General features: G+C 41.8%; 1 protein-coding gene across 1 annotated transcript in view; it reads left to right on the top strand.

Annotated features, from left to right (window-relative positions):
• LOC126481986 (trypsin-1-like) overlaps positions 1 to 4,664 on the top strand; it is a 68,222-nt gene extending 63,558 nt beyond the window's left edge. The window contains exon 7 of the mRNA XM_050106327.1: positions 4,521 to 4,664. Coding sequence (XP_049962284.1) covers positions 4,521 to 4,664 — 144 coding nt within the window. The remainder of the gene's footprint in view (positions 1 to 4,520) is intronic.
• Positions 4,665 to 19,153: the final 14,489 nt, after the last annotated feature.

The raw sequence follows: 19,153 nt of genomic DNA on the forward strand, positions 1-19,153 counted from the left end.
GAATGTGTCAATAAAGTTTCCCCTTCCTGGGACAATGAATTCACGGTGTTCTTATTTCAATTTCCAGGAGTGTATTTTTGATGCACTGAAGACACAACACATATACACACAGATATATATTGGATACATCTACTATAAAATGTTGGCATATGGACGGATGCGGACAATATCGCAGATTTTTGTCACCCAGTAATCACGACTTATTTAGTTTCATAATAGGAAAAAGCTTTTCACGCACATATGTTGATCGAAACATGGTATCACGTTTGCAACTTTAGTAGGGAGAGTATGGAAAAAATGGAAATCTTCCGAAGGAAACCAAAGTAGAGCTCCTGGACAGTTTTAACGTAAAACAGTTGTCTTTTAAACAGCAATTAGCTTGCCAATAGATCAGTTCCATCTGCACAAGCACCGGGGTATTCTCAACTGAAACAGCAAACGGCCTTGAAAACAGCTCAAAAACAGATGTAAACTTGGCAGTGTCCTCAAAACGTTTAGAAGACTGTTTTGTAATTCTTTCAATGCCACAATGAAATCTTCAAAATTCTCGTTTTTTAAGCTACAGTTAGCTAAGGGAAGTGGACAGTGTTTTTGTCAGAAAATGTTCCTTCCACAATTCGATTTTCTTTATACGCATCCTCATAAAATCAGAAAGAAATTCTTCTCACCTTGCAACGTCCTACTTGTCCGCCCCTGGTAGCTCAGTGGTCAGAGCGACGGAATGTCATGCCTAACGGCCCGGGTACGATTCCCGACTGGGTCGGAGTTTTTCTCCGGTCAGGGACTGGATGGTGTCCTTATCATCATCATTTCATCCCCATCGACACGCAAGTCGCCGACGTGGCGTCAACTCGAAAGACTTGCACCAGGCGAACGGTCTACCCGACGGGGGGCCCTACCCACACGGCATTTCAAAAAAATGGCTCTGAGCACCATGGGACTCAACTGCTGAGGTCATTAGTCCCCTAGAACTTGGAACTAGTTAAACCTAACTAACCTAAGGACATCACAAACATCCATGCCCGAGGCAGGATTCGAACCTGCGACCGTAGCGGTCTTGCGATTCCAGACTGCAGCGCCTTTAACCGCACGGCCACTTCAGCCGGCCACGGCATTTCATTCGTACGTCCTACTGTGGGCAATGTGCAGGAAGAAACCACTTGATATGCGGGGTCTGTAATCAATTCAAGACTTTCTACACTGAAGCGCCAGAGAAACTGGTATAGGAATGCGTATACAAATACAGACGTATGTAAACAGTCTGAATACGGCACTGCCGCCGCCAGCATCCATATAAGAAAACAAGTGTCTGGAGCAGTTGTTAAATCGGTTACTGCTGCTACAATGGCTGGTTATCAAGATTTAAGTGAGTCTGAACAAGATGTTATAGTCTGCGCAAGAGCGATGGAACACAGCATCTCCAAGGTAGCGATGAAGTGGGGATTTTCCCGTATGACCATTTCACGAGTGTACCGTGAATACCAGGAATCCGGTAAAACATCAAATGCCCGACATCGCTGCGGCCAGAAGAAAATCCTGAGACAAACGGGACCAACGACGACTGAAGAGAATCTTGCAGCGTAACAAAAGTGCAACGCTTCCGTAAATTGCTGCAGATTTCAGTGCTGGGCCATCAGTAAGAGTCAGAGTGCGAACCATGCAACGAAACGTCATTGATATGGGCTTTCGGAGCCGAAGGCCCACTCGCGTACCCTCGATGACTGCACGACACAAAGCTTTACGCCTCGCCTGGACCCGTCAACATTGCCATCGGACTTTTGATGACTGGAAACATGTTGCCTGGTCGGACGAGTCTCGTTTCAAATTGTATCGGACGTGTAGAGGTATGGAGACAACCTCGTGAGTCGATGGACCCTGTATGTCAGCAGGGAACAGTTCAAGCTGTTGGAGGCTCTGTAATGGTGTGGGCCGTTTGCAGTTGAAGTGATATGGGACCCCTGATAAGTCTAGATATAACCCTGACAGATGAAACGTACGTAAACATCCTGTCGGATCACCTCCATCCAGTCATGTCCATTGCGCATTCCAACGGACTTGGGCAATTCCAGCAGCACATGCAAAACCGTACACATCCAGAATTGCTACGTATTGGCTCCTGGAACACTCTTCTGAGTTTAAACACCTCCGCTGGCCACTAAATCCTCCAGACATGAACATTATTGAGTATATCTGCGATGTCTAGCAACGTGCTGTTGAGAAGAGATGTCCACCCACCCGCTCGTACTCTTACGGTTTTATGGACAGCCCTGCAGGATTCATGGTGTCAGTTCCCTCCAGCACTACTTCAGACATTAGTCCAGTCCATGCCACGTCGTGTTGCTGCACTTCTGCGTGTTCGCTGGGGCCCTACACGAGATTAGGCAGGTTTACTAGTTTCTTTGGCTCTTCAGTGTAATTTTCGTTCCTTTCATTTTTCCTTTCAAGAATTCGGCGACGGTCTCGATTCGAAAAATCGTTTGTGGCATCCCCCTTGACTTAACCAACTTTCTTAGTAATAATGTATTATAATGTCTCCTTACTCTTCATTCAGTTCCATTATAACTGTTGCAACTGATGGTATGATAATGTGTGTCATTTCTAAAAATTTGCTATTCTTATGATAAATTCATGACGTGCTCCATGCCTACATTTTAGCACAAAGTCCTTGTTGACGTACAAAACAAAGAATCCCTTACAAATCGTCTGTCGAGCATTGTAACTTTTTCTTTTTTATTGTTAACTAAATCTTTAATTTCTTTCTGCATAGTGCTGCAGTGCCGTTCTACAGCATATTACCTGTACCGACAATTATGTGACTACACAATAAGCATGGAGAATTTTCATCCTTCTGTTCTGTGACACCTATTAATTTTTAAAGGTTTGTGACGATATATCGCTAGACTGCCTCCTTTTCCTTAATTCCATGAACGAATATCGAAGGATAAAGAATGTTATCATCACGATTCTGCTTAACTGAAGAAAGTCGTGCTGGCTGAAAAACGCCATACGAGATGCCTGAAGAAGCAAAGTAGCATCACACTGCGAAACGAAATGTCATGCAGTACCAAGCAGTTCCAAGAAGGACCAAGCAAACTGAGACGCACCGAGTACTGCTGAGAAAGACCGAGCCTGGGAGCGCACACGTGCAGCGTATTGCGCAAGTGTGCATTTTTGCACTTCGTGGCTAACTCTGCTGCAGCATTTGTCTCGGATGGTATTCTACGAATTTCATTTGGAGTCACTTGTTATTTCATTCTGTTCTCAATGAACAGAGAAATCTGCTACAAGCTTTCAGCTTGGCAGCTTCTATTCATCACGAATGTAATTGACCATCAGTAATGGACATGGCACGATTCTCTCAAGAAACCACCTTAGCGGCGCCATGACTTGTTTGGCAACATTCCCCTCCTAGCACTTTCAGCTGCCATAACTTACCCAGAAATGATGGTCCACCAATAAGTGTCTCACGAATATCGTCCATCAATTATCTAATTTCACAAAAATGCGAAAGACTCTTCATCTGTATTTGGATGAGATACAGCTGTTTGGCTGTCTTCAGCCATCTGAAGAATTCTTGGAGAAGATCGCTGGAGTGAGGCCAAATGTTGAGTGGAAAAGGAAGTAGAAGAGGAAAATGACACAGTTCAATAATCTAGTAAAGTTAACTTTTGTTGACAATGGCTACTGAAGCTTGTCGTCAATTTGTGCGGTAACAATCTGCTGCAGTTACATAGGAAAGCGTTATAGTCAATGTTAATTTCTTGTTTCTTCATCTCATCGAAAGAGAGGGCACTGTGGTAAGACACTGAACTAGTATTCGTGACGAAAGAGATTGAAACTCGTATCGAGCTAACCAGATTATTTTCTGTTACTTACCTAAACCACTTAAAGCGAATGCCGGAATGGTCCCTATCCTTGTCTAGAATATGACTCTTCTGTATCGACCTCTTCACAGAGGAGACATTAAACCCTAATCTCCTTTGTATGTAGTATTTACAAACTCTCTGTGTTAATATCGCTAATGAACGCTAATGTAGATTGAGAAGCCGGTTCGAATTCTGGTGTAGAACGAAGTTTCACCATCGCTTTTTGGTTTGTAAGAGAGATGAGGAGAAAGTGTTAAACTCCTTATCGGCAGAATGGTGGCAGTACTCATATAAGTCAAAACCTCTGCGCAATTTATCATGCTGTGAACTTTTATTGTGGTGGACGAAGATGCTAGACACTGCAGCCCCGTTGATACTTCCGTAGAAAAAGGATTCGAGCGGCACCAGTTAACATCTCTACTTTCACTCTGAGCTTAATCAACAACATATACCACGCTACACTTTAAATCTACTCATCAAAATGTCTACGACGGATCAGTTACATATAAAATATCCTCCACGCAGATCGCTTAAATGACAGAATGTCTTTTTCATTTATAATTTCAGCTAGGCCAAGCACTCTGAAAAGGGGTCTTTGAACATTAAGCTGCTGATCACAGTTAAAAACTTATAGTGAAAACGCCTGTGTTGCAGGGGGACTCCGGCGGTCCATTGGCCCAGGATGGCACAGTGATCGGGATCGTGTCCTGGGGTCTGATGCCGTGCGGCTCCGAGGGCGCGCCTACCGTCTTCACCAGGGTCTCTGCCTACGAAGACTTCATCAATCAGTACCTTTAATTCAGCGGCGCTGCAGCTGTTATCGGTTTCAGTGACATAATAAATTGATCTTAAGAGCAGAATACAATTTCTTTTTATTCCTTCTGTTTCACTTTCTTCTTGCTACAAGACGGACATACAGATGGCCATTAAAACTGCAACGTTATAAACGAGACGTGCAACGAATGGCAAATCAGCGTTAAGTGTACTACATGTCTGATGATGATTAGCACAACTGTGAAAAGGAGGCAGTAGTAACAGCATCTACATTCTGTAAATAAAGAATGACTTCATAGCAGGAAGCTCAATTGGAAATAGCACTTGAATGTTGTTTGTTTGTGAGAAGATTTGGTAATGCCTCTTGTGAAAAGGAGAAACGTTCATTGGCACGTGTTGGAATTCGAAAACAGCAAGGTCGTGGCCTAACTAGGATATGGTTATCATTCCCCGATGTTCGCACTGGTCAGTACCCCACAGCTGTCATGCAACTATGGAATCTATGATATGAGGAGGGCCATTCTCAATGCCATGCAAGATCTCAACGGTCCCCACGATCAGAGAAATCAGACATATTGTTCACTCGGCCTTGCAAATTTGTACAGCAACAACACGTCCCTTGAGTCAGGTAATGGACTTCTTAGGAACGAGACAAGTAAGTATTCAAGGGCAGTGCGACGACGTCTGGAGCAGTGCCAACCGTCAGCACGGCGTCCCTCGCTGCAGCCTTCGTTGCTGTGGCAGCTGCGAGAAACGCTGCGACAGTGGTGTGCCCAATCACCGCACTGGACACGGCAATGGCACTGTGTGGTCTCTATAAAAGATTTTCCGCTCTACGTCTAGCATCACAGCGAGCGTATCAATCTGTGGAGGCCCCAAGAAGAGTGAACAATGAGTTCGTCATTGTCATAAGCACCAAGCTCCTGGTGTGGCCATACACAACACAATGGACTCTCGTTTGCATAGCTGTAAACGTGGACAGCAGGCGTTACAGGTTTGTTGTGTTAAGACTGGTGACTGTGCTCTGTCTTCTAGGCGTAGGTGACATTACGTTTCCAAAAGATAATGTAAGACGCCATGTTGCCCATTCTGTCCTATAATTGACAGTAGGTCCGGTCAGCACGTTTTCCAAATCCCTCACTCGATACAAACAACTGCTCACGGGTTTCCGAGAAACTGGCACAACCACCATCCACCACTACTTCTATTGAATAAATGGAGTATGTATCCATATCCGTCATCCAAGTTCACTTTAATTGGGCATCCAAGTGATAAAAACAATTGTTGCTGCCAGAGGAGACAACTACGTGTACTAAATTTCGCACCCTGTGTACCCCCAAATCACCTAAAAATTTAGTCAAGTATTCTTCTTACTGTAGTGTATATGCACAAAACGTAAAATTTCGATTTTTGCTAGCATTCCCGGGATCAACATTTTATTGCCAACAGTGTGCGTTCTGGCGACTTACGATTTTTACTTCGCTCTCTGGGCAATCTCATTTTACCCCTGTCAGCTGCCTATATAACAGAAATCATTTAGGAATTTAAATCTGACAGTCTTAGATATGGAGGTAGCCGTTTCGGATCCTGGTAGAGGAAGAAATTTTAAGCACAAGAATTTATCAGGTAAGGAAAGTTGATGTTACTGTCATGCAGTTTCCAGTCAGTACTTGCAGATTAATCAAACCAAAATCATTTTAGGTTAGAAAACAGAGCTCCTTTCAACTTATCTTCGCTGTTGTGAGGAATGGAACAGATGTGATTATTTTCTTGTGTAGCATAATATGGAACATCTTGTCGTAGGTTCACAAATGTAAAATTACTTTTGAACAAAATGCTAACACAAGTTGGACTTTCCTGTTTATTATAAAACAGCTGGTTTTTACCATGTGGCCAATTTTCAGTGGTATATGTTAGGTTTCACGAGAATTGTGCCGTGATTACTCAGAGCACCTGACATATACCACTGGTTAATGGCCTTTGGGGCTGAAACCATTCATGATTTTCAAAATTAAAAGAAAATTTTCTAACAGGAGTTGACATTTTATTCAAGATCTTAGTAGTGGAACAGACTCCATTCTGACACATTTATTTATGGGCCTTATGTAAACAAACACCCCCTGTCACTTTCAAAGTCGCCCCCCCCCCCTCTTCTATCCAGTCTCCCACTATTCCACCAGTTATCTTATCTAGAATTTAATTAGGTCTTAATTTATGACCCAGTCATCTTAATAGCTGTAATGTATGACACATTATCGAAACATCTCTGCCTTTGTCTTTATGCCACTTTATCTTTATTACAATAATTTATGACCCAAAATGGCCACTGGATACTTTTACAAGATATGCTTATCTTAATTACTCTAATTTATGACCCACCTGATGTTAATTATTATAATTTATGAGCCAGTATCGCAATCTAAGATTTTTCTCACCATAAAACAAAAAAACTAGTTGTTCCAATTTCTGTGATACTGTAGGGGACGACCCCCGCTACTTAACCAGGCAAGCTAGCCATAGTTATCAGATGGATTTTGCTTTTGTGCTCTGTATGTTGGTAAATTGTCATCATCGTGAAGCATCAGCAGATATCATTCACTGCTATCAGCCAGAATAAAAAGAAAAAACCGACTCTTACATTTCAATGTAAGTAATACTAAACTTTTTCTCTCGTTGCTCATTATTATTATTCATTGCATGTATGTGTACTTTCGTTTATTCTTATTTCTCCTTTGGCACAACTGCTCCCTGATGCAGTGGAGCAGAATACACAATAACTGTGTATTTTCCATTGTCCATACCACCATCATCATCACAGCAGCACACAAACAGGTTACCTGATTTATCAGAGTACAACACAAAGCTATTCAAGTTTCCAGTATCTACGCCACTAATCAAGCTGCAGCAGCACGCTAATAGGCCACCTCATATATTGCGAGCAGCAGGACATACAACAAATATTTTCACACTTTGAGTTTCCACTATAACCCGCATTGATACTGCTTGTTGTGCCATTACCATGATGTAGGTCACCTATGAAAGTAATGTTATTCTCTCCAAGGCATAAACTGAATGCGAATGGTAGTTAAAGTGCAATTGTAGGCATGTCCTTTGGTCATGAGTTTAATATAACAGTAATTTCTCAGAACCCCCATTTTAGAGGCATGAGAGTTGCACTTTTAAGACTCTATACGCTATGAATTTGGTACAAATAACTGGAATGTACAGTATTCAAAAGCCTGTAGTGCTAATGGATTTTGTTACAATATGTGTTGGTGACTACTGAAGAACGTTTGTTTATTACTAGTTGAGTACCCCATGTTTCCCAGGTATATATTTATTTCAATTTTATTAGTCCATCTCTTCCTTCCCCCTCTCTCTGTCCCTCTCCTCCTCCCACATATCTGTGTTCATCTCCTCTTTACCTGTCTCTATCTCTCCACCTCCTCTTCCCTACCATTCTCTCTCAACGATACAACCCCACCTCAAAAGGATGTAGCTAGCTGTTACCCCTACAATATTCCTACCTAGGCATTAAATACTATGTGTAGCAAGTATGGCTGAAGTCGATCTAGGAGTTTAGAAGGGATCTTGTAACCGCAACTTGGCCCGAATATGGATGTGTCGCGCACGTTAACTCATTTCTTACATATTTGTACACATAATTCACTTGTATCTCTAGCGAATTTCGCTCTGCAGTTTTGTTTACACACAGCTTAGTGTTTGCCGTCGCATCTCCTGAACTATGTGTTGAAGAATGATATAGTTTTATATGTACACACATCAAAAAAAGTTTTTCATCACTCTGGTTTCCAGAACGCCTGAAGATAGATGTTGACTGTGGATATTGTATCACAGACACAGTACCTTTGACTGTTCAGAGACGTCACTAAACCCGCCCAAATATGTAACAACCATGCAAGAGCAGAGCCTATTAGACGGAGGGGGCCCGACAGCCGATCAGTTCCGGTCATTCGACCAGGAAGGAGGTACACGGCTTGTGTTGTCTGTAGTTCAACCATGCCTATACGGTCAATACCGCGGTTTGATGGCGTCCGCATTGTTACTTTGTACCAGGAAGGGCTCTCACCAAAGGAAATATCCAGGCGTCTCGGAGTGAACCAAAGCGATGTTGTTCGGACATGGAGGAGATACAGAGACAGGAAGTGTCGACAACATTCCTCGCTCAGGACGCCCAAGGTCTACTAATGCTGTTGATGATCGCTACCTACGGATTATGGATCGGAGGAACCCTGACAGCAACACCACCATGTTGAATAATGCTTTTCGTGCAGCCACAGGACGTCGTATTACGACTCAAACTGTGCACAATAGGCTGCATAATGCACTCTGGACGTCCGTGGCGAGATCCATCTTTGCAACCACGACACCATGCAGCACAGTACAGATGGGCCCAACAACATGATGAATGGACAGCTCAGGATTGTCATCACGTTCTCTTCACCAATGAGTATCTCATAAGGCTTCAATCAGACAATCGTCAGAGACGTGTTTGGAGGCAACCCGCTCAGGCTGAACGGCTTAGACACACTGTCCAGCGAGTGCAGCAAGATGGAGGTTCCCTGCTGTTTAGGGGTGACATTATGTGGGGCCGACGTACGCCACTGGTGGTCATGGAAGGCGCTGTAACAGCTGTACGATACCTGAATGTGAATGCCATCCTCAGACCGCTAAAGCAAGCATATTGGCGAGGCATTCGTCTTCATGGACGACAATCCGCAACCCCATCGTGCACATCTTGTGATGACAACATCGCTCGAGTAGAGTGGCCAGCATGTTCTCCAGACAGGAGCCCTATCGAACATGCCTGGGATCGATTGAAAAGGGCTGTTTATGGACTACGTGACCCACCAACCACCCTGAGGGATCTACTCCGAATCGCTGTTGAGAAGTGGGACGATCTGGGCCAACAGTGTCTTGATGAACTTGTGGATAGAGTGCCACGACGAATACAGGTATGCATTAATGCAAGAGAAGGTGCTATTGGGTATTACAGGTACCGGTGTGTACAGCAATCTGGACCACCACCTCTGAAGGTCTCGCTGTATGGTGTTACAACGTGTAACGTGTGGTTCTCATGACCAATAAAAAGGGTGTAAATGATGTTTATGTTGATCTCTATGCCAATTTTCTGTACAGGTTCCGGAACTCTCGGAACCGAGGTGATGCAAAACTTTTTGTGATGTGTGTATATTCAGAGATATGTGTGGACATAGAATTAGTAGCAAAGAAGTAATACATTTAAAGGTCCTACGTAATATGATTGTTTTTCAGGTACCTCAGTGTGTTTGACGTTATATATTCTGAAATATGTGTCATACAATGATATAATTTTGCAGGTACATTCGCTGATATACGTAAGTACTGTGTGCAAAGTGTATCATGAATACAGTTAGTAATAAAGAAGTAGTAAATTAAAACGTCACTCCTGATGTCGCAGTTTTACTGCGTGAACAGGAAGTGAAAATCTTTTGCTTTTCATAATTTTACTAGGATTGTCAGCGAAAAAAAGTTTCTTAAAGGTTTGAAGCTATGTGTAAAGCTTGTTGCAAGTAACTAAGTGCTCTCATTCGTAAATACTGGACGAATAAATTCCAGGTATTCTCGCGTCATGTAGTATCCTCCTTCTTCACTGTCACCCTTACCCCATTGATAGGAAGGTGGTTCTTATCCAGCAGCGGTTCTTTCCAGACAGTAACTGATATGTGTACCAAATTTAGTTGAAATTGGTCCAGTGGTTCAGGAGGAGATATGGAACATATTTACATCCATTTTTATATGTGTGGGATTATTTTCTATATTGCAATGCATGCTGCCTAGTTTGCAATAACCAGTCACAGAAATGATTATACAAATGTGAAATGTTGTCCACCACCAAATACATCAAGTACATTTACTAGCCTGTAACCTACATAGAACACTTTAACATAAAATTTGAAGCAAGATAATGAAATAAAATTACTATAACTATAATAACAGTATACGCTTATACAAACCAGTGGAAGTCTAAGCACTCCTAAAGATAAACTAAAAGCTATTCCAAAACAGCTACATCAGACTTGCATTATCAAACTGAACTTCATAATAATCAAATCTAGTAGAGCCCGTTGGGTCTGCTACTCTTCTAAACATATACAATACACTACTATTGATCTAGATCTACAACATTCTGTTACTAAGTTTCTACTGAAAAGAACTGCCCAAGAACAATTAAAATGGACGACAATACCATGCAGTGCCTTTACTTTCAAGATGGCCGAGCGGTTCTAGGCTGCGCGACCGCTACGGTCGCAGGTTCGAATCCTGCCTCTGGCATGGATGTGTGTGATGTCCTTAGGTTAGTTAGGTTTAAGTAGCTCTAAGTTCTAGGGGACTGATGACCTCAGAAGTTGTCCCATAGTGCTCAGAGCCATTTAAATCATTTTGAACCACTTACTTTTAAGAAAGCACATTCAAAAACTTCATGTGTGTGAGCTCAGCCATGGATTGTGGGATTTATAAGTGTCTTGGGGGGGGGGGGGGGGGGCAGTGTGTGCATTGATTTTCTAGAATGCGTGACACATTCTTAAAAAGCTTACCTGTTATAACACATCAGAGGAAATCTTTGCTATTAATTTCAGTCCATGTTGTGCTTCAATATTCGGTACATATGAAATGTGAACTTCATCACTACTTGAAATTTCGACAGAATTATGTGCATATTTGGGCATATTTGTGTAGTCTACAGTTTTACTGGGAGTAGGTGCTCCGGACACAACGGCAAGTCATTGTGCTCATCTTGCAAATTAGTGGGATATTCCACATCTGCCTCCAGGACATATTCCCTACCAGCTTCAACACCCACATTTAGGATCTTATCCTCCAGTCTGAGGATCTGACCTTTGGCCAGCCACTGGAACACTCCTCACGACAGAATTTGTTGCATGGTCAAGATTGTTTACGTGCAAGTAAAGTATGTACATCAAACTGTCAGGTGGCCTGTATGACCCTCACTCAGTCACAGGTTTTTCACCTTGGCCTACCACCGGACATACTGGAAAAGTCTCCCATGATCCCGCATTAAAAAAAGAAAGCTACATATTAGCATCGGTTGACAGCTTGAGATTGATACATGTCTTTTTAACATTGTGTCCCATGAAAGCCACGGCACAGTGCAAAGGAAAGCTACATCCAGAGTGGATGTCCTCAGACTTTCTCAAAAACATCTGTGAGAATGTACATATCTGTCCCCATTTACACTTTAGCATAACTCTCTAAATCTGCAACGTTGAGCTGCTGCCAAGCATTCACCACATGCTTATCCTTGGCATACGTTATGGCATTGCCTGTGAGTGTGCTGGTGAATGCTGTTATACTGGGCTTGTGCTAATCAGCGCTTTTGTATGGAAAGAACCCTTTCTTCGTTACAAACTGAAACTTCGCGTCACCAGGAAATACAGATCAAATGATATACATGTACTCTCGAACCATCATATAAACAAGATTCTAAAGAGGTGCCTGCGTAAATCGAAGGGAATCCAGCGAATCATAGCGATATTCTTGGTGTCATTCAGTTGGAGAATGAAATGTATTTTTCTGCATTGTCAGCTATGATACTGACCTCACCATTCTACAACCCAAAAGCACCCAAGTGCTTAACAAGGAACTGAGCGTCATATGCGCTCAAATTATGGAAGAAGATGAATATGTGTCACTGCATGTGATATGAGCTGCGCTGTGGAACTTCCCCATAAGTTAACAATGATCTCTACATTCAGTTTGTGCTTTTCTACCAAACGGCAATTCACAAATATGATATTTAACTATGTGCTTGTATAAGACAACATTATTCTGCAAGATGTTTATTGGAATGTTTTTCCTATAAGCCCATTAAAAATCTACTCAAATTCTTTGAGCTCAGAGAGAGAGTTCACCTCACACTATTATCCCTGCATATGTGTCAGATTTGTTGCTATGGGAATCATGCAAGCATACAGCCTGATACGCTGCTGCATACAGTGTATGTCGTTCTGAGAAACTGGCATGAGAGGGATTGTATACACCTTCATATCATGCCGCAGGAACTAGGAAGCACTCAAATTCAGCATCGTTCCTGGTGGTGGGCGTTCTTATTAAGAACTTTTTATCCTCAGTAGGCATTACCAAAAGGAGAGATTTGTGGCTCAGGCAATCAATCAGACGTCTTTCTAAATATTCACACCTAGTAGAAGAATTGAAAGATCTGCTGCAAAAGCTCCTTGTGACAGAATGCTTCGATATTTGGGTGGAGAGTAGGTAGAAAATTCTTTTGATCCAGATGTAGTGTTGCTTCTCACCTCTGGAGAATAACAATAAATCTACATGTTTCCAATAATGACCAGCTACTTTGAAAAAATAGAGGGGTCCAATTGCGTTATGCTTCACATGTCGTGACATGCTTTTCTCCTCATCTACATCCAGACCATAAATGTGAACCAAGTAATCAGGGTTCTGCCTCTCGAAATTTGGCAAAAGGAATTGTAGTGGGGAATGAGGTTCCTTCGAAATTATAATACCCAGAGATATTAGATGTCTTGTATGTATCTGTAAGGTGAGCATGTTTAGGCTAGTTTATATTGCAAGCCAGAAGTGACAGTTCAAAGTAGTAGTCATCCAGAGGTATGAAACTGGATCCTCTAATAACCAGATCAATAACACGTGCATACACATCATGGTGGAGTACACATTTGAGCACCTTACCGGAGTCTCTTCCCTCCATATCGGAAAAATACTTTAGTATGACACACTCGACAAAAATGCAATACCTCTCCACTATTGACATCTTTTGCGATGTCACGCCCTCCTTCCCCCACAGTTTGAATATGCTAGTCCCTGAAGCACCATTGCTGCCTACCTTCCTTAGGTGGGTACAAAAGCTGTCAGTAGAGAACTGCTTTGCACCTGATGACAGAATACCCCTGGGCTTTGATGATTTCAGGGGGCTCCCTTTCAAACACTGCTTGATAGGCATGAAGGAAGGTGGCTGGATCTCAAAATCCTGCATTGACATTATCAATGCGCGACTGTATTATGATCCTATCCCTGAAAGCACCAGCAGCCACAGAGTAGTCTAATGGGGCTGCATGATTTACCTGGTGTTGTTGAGCAAGGTGGACTGTTGGGCTGCTACTGCTAGACTGGGGATAGGACTGGAGATGGGGTGATAATAATGACGTTGGGAGCACCACCTGTTACCGCTAGGCCAAGGTAAAACATCACTAGAGAATCTGGTGGCCAGTAACACTGGCCTGTTAGTGAAAATTAACGTGCATTTTTAATTTCTGTTCATGTGTTGCCGACAATCACAGCAGGTGCCGTTATTTCTGGTCAAACACACACACATCTTACTATTGGTGAGTAAACAACTGATACTTAATCTATATTCGTGGATGCACGGTAGGTGTGCAGTTCGATTGTCGCTTAGGCACAAAAGTTTGTATCCTTATTTTAGATTCAAACACCTAGCAGCTGGTAAGAAAATCCTATACGTAACATTTGATTTTACTTAGTTAACAATCCGATTACGTGTTGGGTTCCTATCTCCGTCACAGAACTTCACATCATGCACTTCATCTTTAAATGCATGCACACTTTGTTACTTCAGAATAGAGGTATATCAGACATCTTTCGTGGTTAGTTAACAGGGACAAAAGGGTCTTGATAGAAGTCCCGTATTTTACAAAAATTGTCGTCTTTTATTTTCAAGTTAAAATATGGTTACTTGTATTGGCAAGAATTTCGGTAATTCATAACTCTTCATGGCTAGTCATCAATATGATATGATCAGATTACATTACATTACATTAGATTAATTCTTGTTTCATAGATCATGAATACGATATTTCGTAATGAAGTGGAACGTGTCATTTTAATGAAAGATTTCTTTACATACCATGATTCTATTTCTTTACAATTTTTTACTCTCTCTCTCTCTTTCATTCTTTTTGATTTTTATCTCTCTCTCTCTGTCACACACACACACACACACACACACACACACACACACACACATTTGACTATCGGCGGGGCACGAAAACGTCTGTGAATGAGTTTCTTAGTTTTGAGTACACTTATGAAAGAAATATCAAAACAACTATGGGAGTTACTGATTTATGATGCTTCGTTTGCAGTCAGTTCTGAGTATTATTGGTAACTACGCTCCAGTCCAGAAATGCGAATCAGACGCATTACGTATTCCAGGCCGTAGTAGCCGCGACTTGGAGACACCAGCTATGGTCACTTCCCAGCCCGCTATAGGATCACATCGGTTCGTCTTCTTGCTGCTGGTATTGTAACTGAGATTTGGCAACAAGGCAATGTATGTTTGGCAACTCTGTGATCGACGAGTTTCTTCCTGGTGTGCACGGAATTCAGCCTCAAAGTTCACTTGATTTTACCTGCCATTTCCATTGAATGAGGTATTATCGCTTGAGGTGTAACAAAAAATTGTAAATTTACGGTTTTCAGCCCAGTAAAGTCGTTTCACGTGGAAATCGCAATTAATCTCGTCCTTCAAATAGCGGTTTACGAGTTCTAGCCACTATTGGTCGCGTAAAAGGAAGCTCAGACACATACTTCTTCGCCAGCTCTGTGGTAACGTGCTGACGTTTGAAAAAGCGTCTGTTATGGTTCGCAATTCCAGTCTCACTGAGTGTAGCGTTTTTATCCCTTCTGTGAAAGAGCTACAAACAGTCACATCAAACATCTATAAGGAAATCGCAAGAAAATACTTTTGGCTCATAGTGAAATGGTGAAAAACTTACAATGCTGCACAACAGGTAACGCCTCTTTCCGCTGCTGACAAGCAAATTTTGGGTTTCTAGGAATACAATACTTTACTTATGAAATGCCACATTTGCATCCCTTTTGAGTATGACACAGCATACCAATTAAACACAGACCCAATCAAAGTCTAAGTGAGTAGTATTTTGCCAATTCGTGTCGATAGCGGCACGCTTGTGTACAGATACTCAGTTTTATTACAACATACTTTCGTCGTAAGGTTATTGTGGGTAGTTTTATTACATTTCTTATAATACAGCTCACAATTTTCATGAGGTTTCCTTTAGTGTTGTTAAAACAATAGTAAACATGAGTGAGAAATTAATCATCAACGATACATGCGAATTCTCTGATGTTATCTATAACAGTCTGAAAATGCACATGCAGTTTATTCATTACATGCATGTAGAAAACTTGTTCTGAGTTGAAGCTGTCAAAGAAGGTTTGAGGAAGAATAAAATGTCACTACCAGACGACTGCTAATGTAGAAAATACTTTTCCGACGTATTTTGGCACGATGCGCTCTACCCATACATAATACAAAAGTTTCGAGATCCATCTGCTGCCTGGTTGTCTATTAAACCTGAAAAGAATAAAATGTCGCAGAAGTTAGCCGTTTCCCCACATGCGACTATTTTGGGTTGAGAAGTGAAGAGAATTATGTTACAAGTTCCATTACGTTGATAACTTAAACAAACATTAGAATTGCGTTTTAAAAAATGTAGCAATAAATGTACTCAGAATCGCGACATTTTTTCTACCGTGCGTGATGCCATTACGCTACTAGCTGACAGTCCCGCGTCATTAGCCGCGCGGTCTAAGGCACTGCAGTCATGGACTGCGCGGCTGGTCCCGGCGGAGGTTCGAGTCCTCCCTCGGGTATGGGTATGTGTGTTTGTCCTTAGGATAATTTAGGTTAAGTAGTGTGTAAGCTTAGGGACTGATGACCTTAGCACTTAAGTCCCATAACATTTCACACACGTTTCAACATTTTTGAAATAGCTGACACATAGGTACAAGAGCTCCAGAACTGAAAAACAATTCCTCCGGAACTTCTGCATTCCACAGCACTGTGAGATAATGCATGTGGTCGGGTCTAGAATTCTGAGAGACAAACAGTTATACCTTTTCTTTTGCACTGCACGATGGTTTCAACAAACAGATAGTGCAATAGAGTAGCTCAAGTGGAAAGGAACACTTCCTATTTAAATTCCTGCATCCTACACTGTTGGCAGTTCTGTATAGGTGGCAGTTACGTGATTTTCTTTCGGTGATTACAAAATAGAGTCGAATGTATGCACTGGGTAGCCGAGGCAGCTAGTTCATGGTGATTCGGTCAACCAAGTAAATGAATTTACTGAACATGCTGCAAATTACTACAGGGAGCCGGTGTGTCAGAATTCTCATCCAGTGTGGCGCAACGGCGTTATGACAGAAAACGAGTCACAGAGAAGAGGGTTTGGTGGTCTGTTGGACTGTTGATAGGTTCATATATCTATGGTCTGGGTTCGATTCCAACTTCGGTCAGTGATTTCAGATGGGGAGACACAGATTCCATTCTCTTCTGACTACACCAAGTGAAGAAGATATAATGGCATTGTGGTCTGAAATTCAAATTAAAAATGATATTCCTTCTCTACCAAGTAGACGCTAGATTGAACCACAATAAAGTCTGGAGTGGCGACGTGTAGAAACTCTACCAGTAACCTTTCTTATACTAGTTATTTATTTCTAATGACGAAACAAACGCTATGTAGGCTCACAGGACACTTATTTCATCTTTTATCTGAGCTTCTGTATGTCGATAAAATTGGTTCTGAGCTGGGAATGCAACTCAGACCGCCCTTAACGCGGAATTTGATCCCTTCATGACAATACAGCTCAGCTACAATTTGTTGTTTGTTCAAAACTGCAGATTTCTCAACATCTCCGCATATTGCACGTGAATAGGTTTGAATCCTGGCCCGGCAGTAAAAATTTCATTATGTATTATCTAGCTCTAGCGTGAGAACACCTATCTGCTGGTGGATAATAATTTCGATTTTAAATGTATTTTCAATCGTTGTCAACACTAACGATATTGACGTTTTTGACTCCCAGTGAGACACAGAACTATTTGCGAGATCACTGTAAGTTCAAGATGTTATTCCGAGCTGCTGGTGGAGAAAACTTCGGTAGCTAATGTATCTTTGTGTGTAGTCAACAACGATATGTGTGAAGCTCAATTCCCAGTCAGCACTGAACTCTTCGTCGTATTATTTCTAGTTCAACATGCTCACATGTCGCTGCTGGTGCAACAAACCCATATTTAACGTTCGTTTTCTCTAGAATATAGCAGCGATAGGTGCAGGGTTGGGGTCCTGGGAAGGAAAAAATTAATGTTTCGTCTAGTCATTTCAGTTAAAACATCTAGGTACTGCCGAGAACATCCGATATGTCACAGTTGATTGTGCTTCAATATCTATCCGATTAGGTTCTGGGTTCGAATCCCTGTCCAACACAAAGCTTTACCTCACGGCATTTAAAGTAAGTTACTTGTTAAGAGGCAATATTTAACATCTCTCGTAGTTCGTTAACAGGGACAATAGGTGCTGGGTAGGAATTCGCGTCCGTTAAAAATGTTTGCGTTATGTAATTTAAAGTTGGTATTTTCTAATTGATACTGTCTAAAATCGAGGTATATCACTCTCTGCATGCCTAATCAGGAATGATTGTTAGTTTCCGTCAGTCACGAAATCTTTGCTTAGTCTGCATGACCTGGGTTTGAATCCATATGCAGAACGAGATGGTTCGTCGTGTCATTTGAAAAATGGTTCAAATGGCTCTGAGCACTATGCGACTTAACTTCTGAGGTCATCAGTTGCCTAGAACTTAGAACTAATTAAACCTAACTAACCTAAGGACATCACACACATCCATGCCCGAGGCAGGATTCGAACCTGCGACCGTAGCGGTCGCTCGGCTCCAGACTGCAGCGCCTAGAACCGCATGGCCACTCCGGCCGGCTGTCATTTGAAGTTCATACGTATTCTCAACTAGCTTCTCGTGAATAACTTAAATTTTTAATGTCATTTTGTGTTAAATAATAAGTACGGTATGTTACTTTGAAGAGGAAATCATGAATACGACGAACTTACTACGTGCATTACCTATCTGACGTAATAATGAGAGTGGTAACATTTCAGGTATGTCATTTATTATAATAAATGTGAGCTTACAAGCCTTAAGGACAGTCTTATCAGTGATAAGGTGTTCCCTGATATTTGTAGAATCGTAGTATTACTTTACATCTTGAGTTATTGCGATACAGAGCAGTGTTTTCTAGTGGTGCCTTGTTGGAACCATTTTCAGTAGTCAAACGACTGTACCAAGGAGCGATTAGAGGACCTGCTAGACAGCTACGTTATGTGGGTTGCATGCGAATCATGAGAAATGCAAATCAGGTCGTTCGGATACTTTTGAGCGTGACTGTACCTATGGACGTATCGAAACTTGAGGGTATTCTTGTATCACACCCTAAATGTAACTATTTCATTCATGTTTTGGCTTTTGCAATCATCTTTAGCAGCTATATGTAATCTGGGAAGGAAGAGGAAGCAACTGCATGCGTGACATCTTCACTGTGTTTTTTATTTTCTACAGTTTAAAACTGTTAGTTTTGTTTTCAGAATAAAAATAGACATTCTCAAATC

Source organism: Schistocerca serialis, chromosome 1 (assembly GCF_023864345.2).
Source record: "Schistocerca serialis cubense isolate TAMUIC-IGC-003099 chromosome 1, iqSchSeri2.2, whole genome shotgun sequence".
Lineage (NCBI taxonomy): Eukaryota > Metazoa > Arthropoda > Insecta > Orthoptera > Acrididae > Schistocerca > Schistocerca serialis.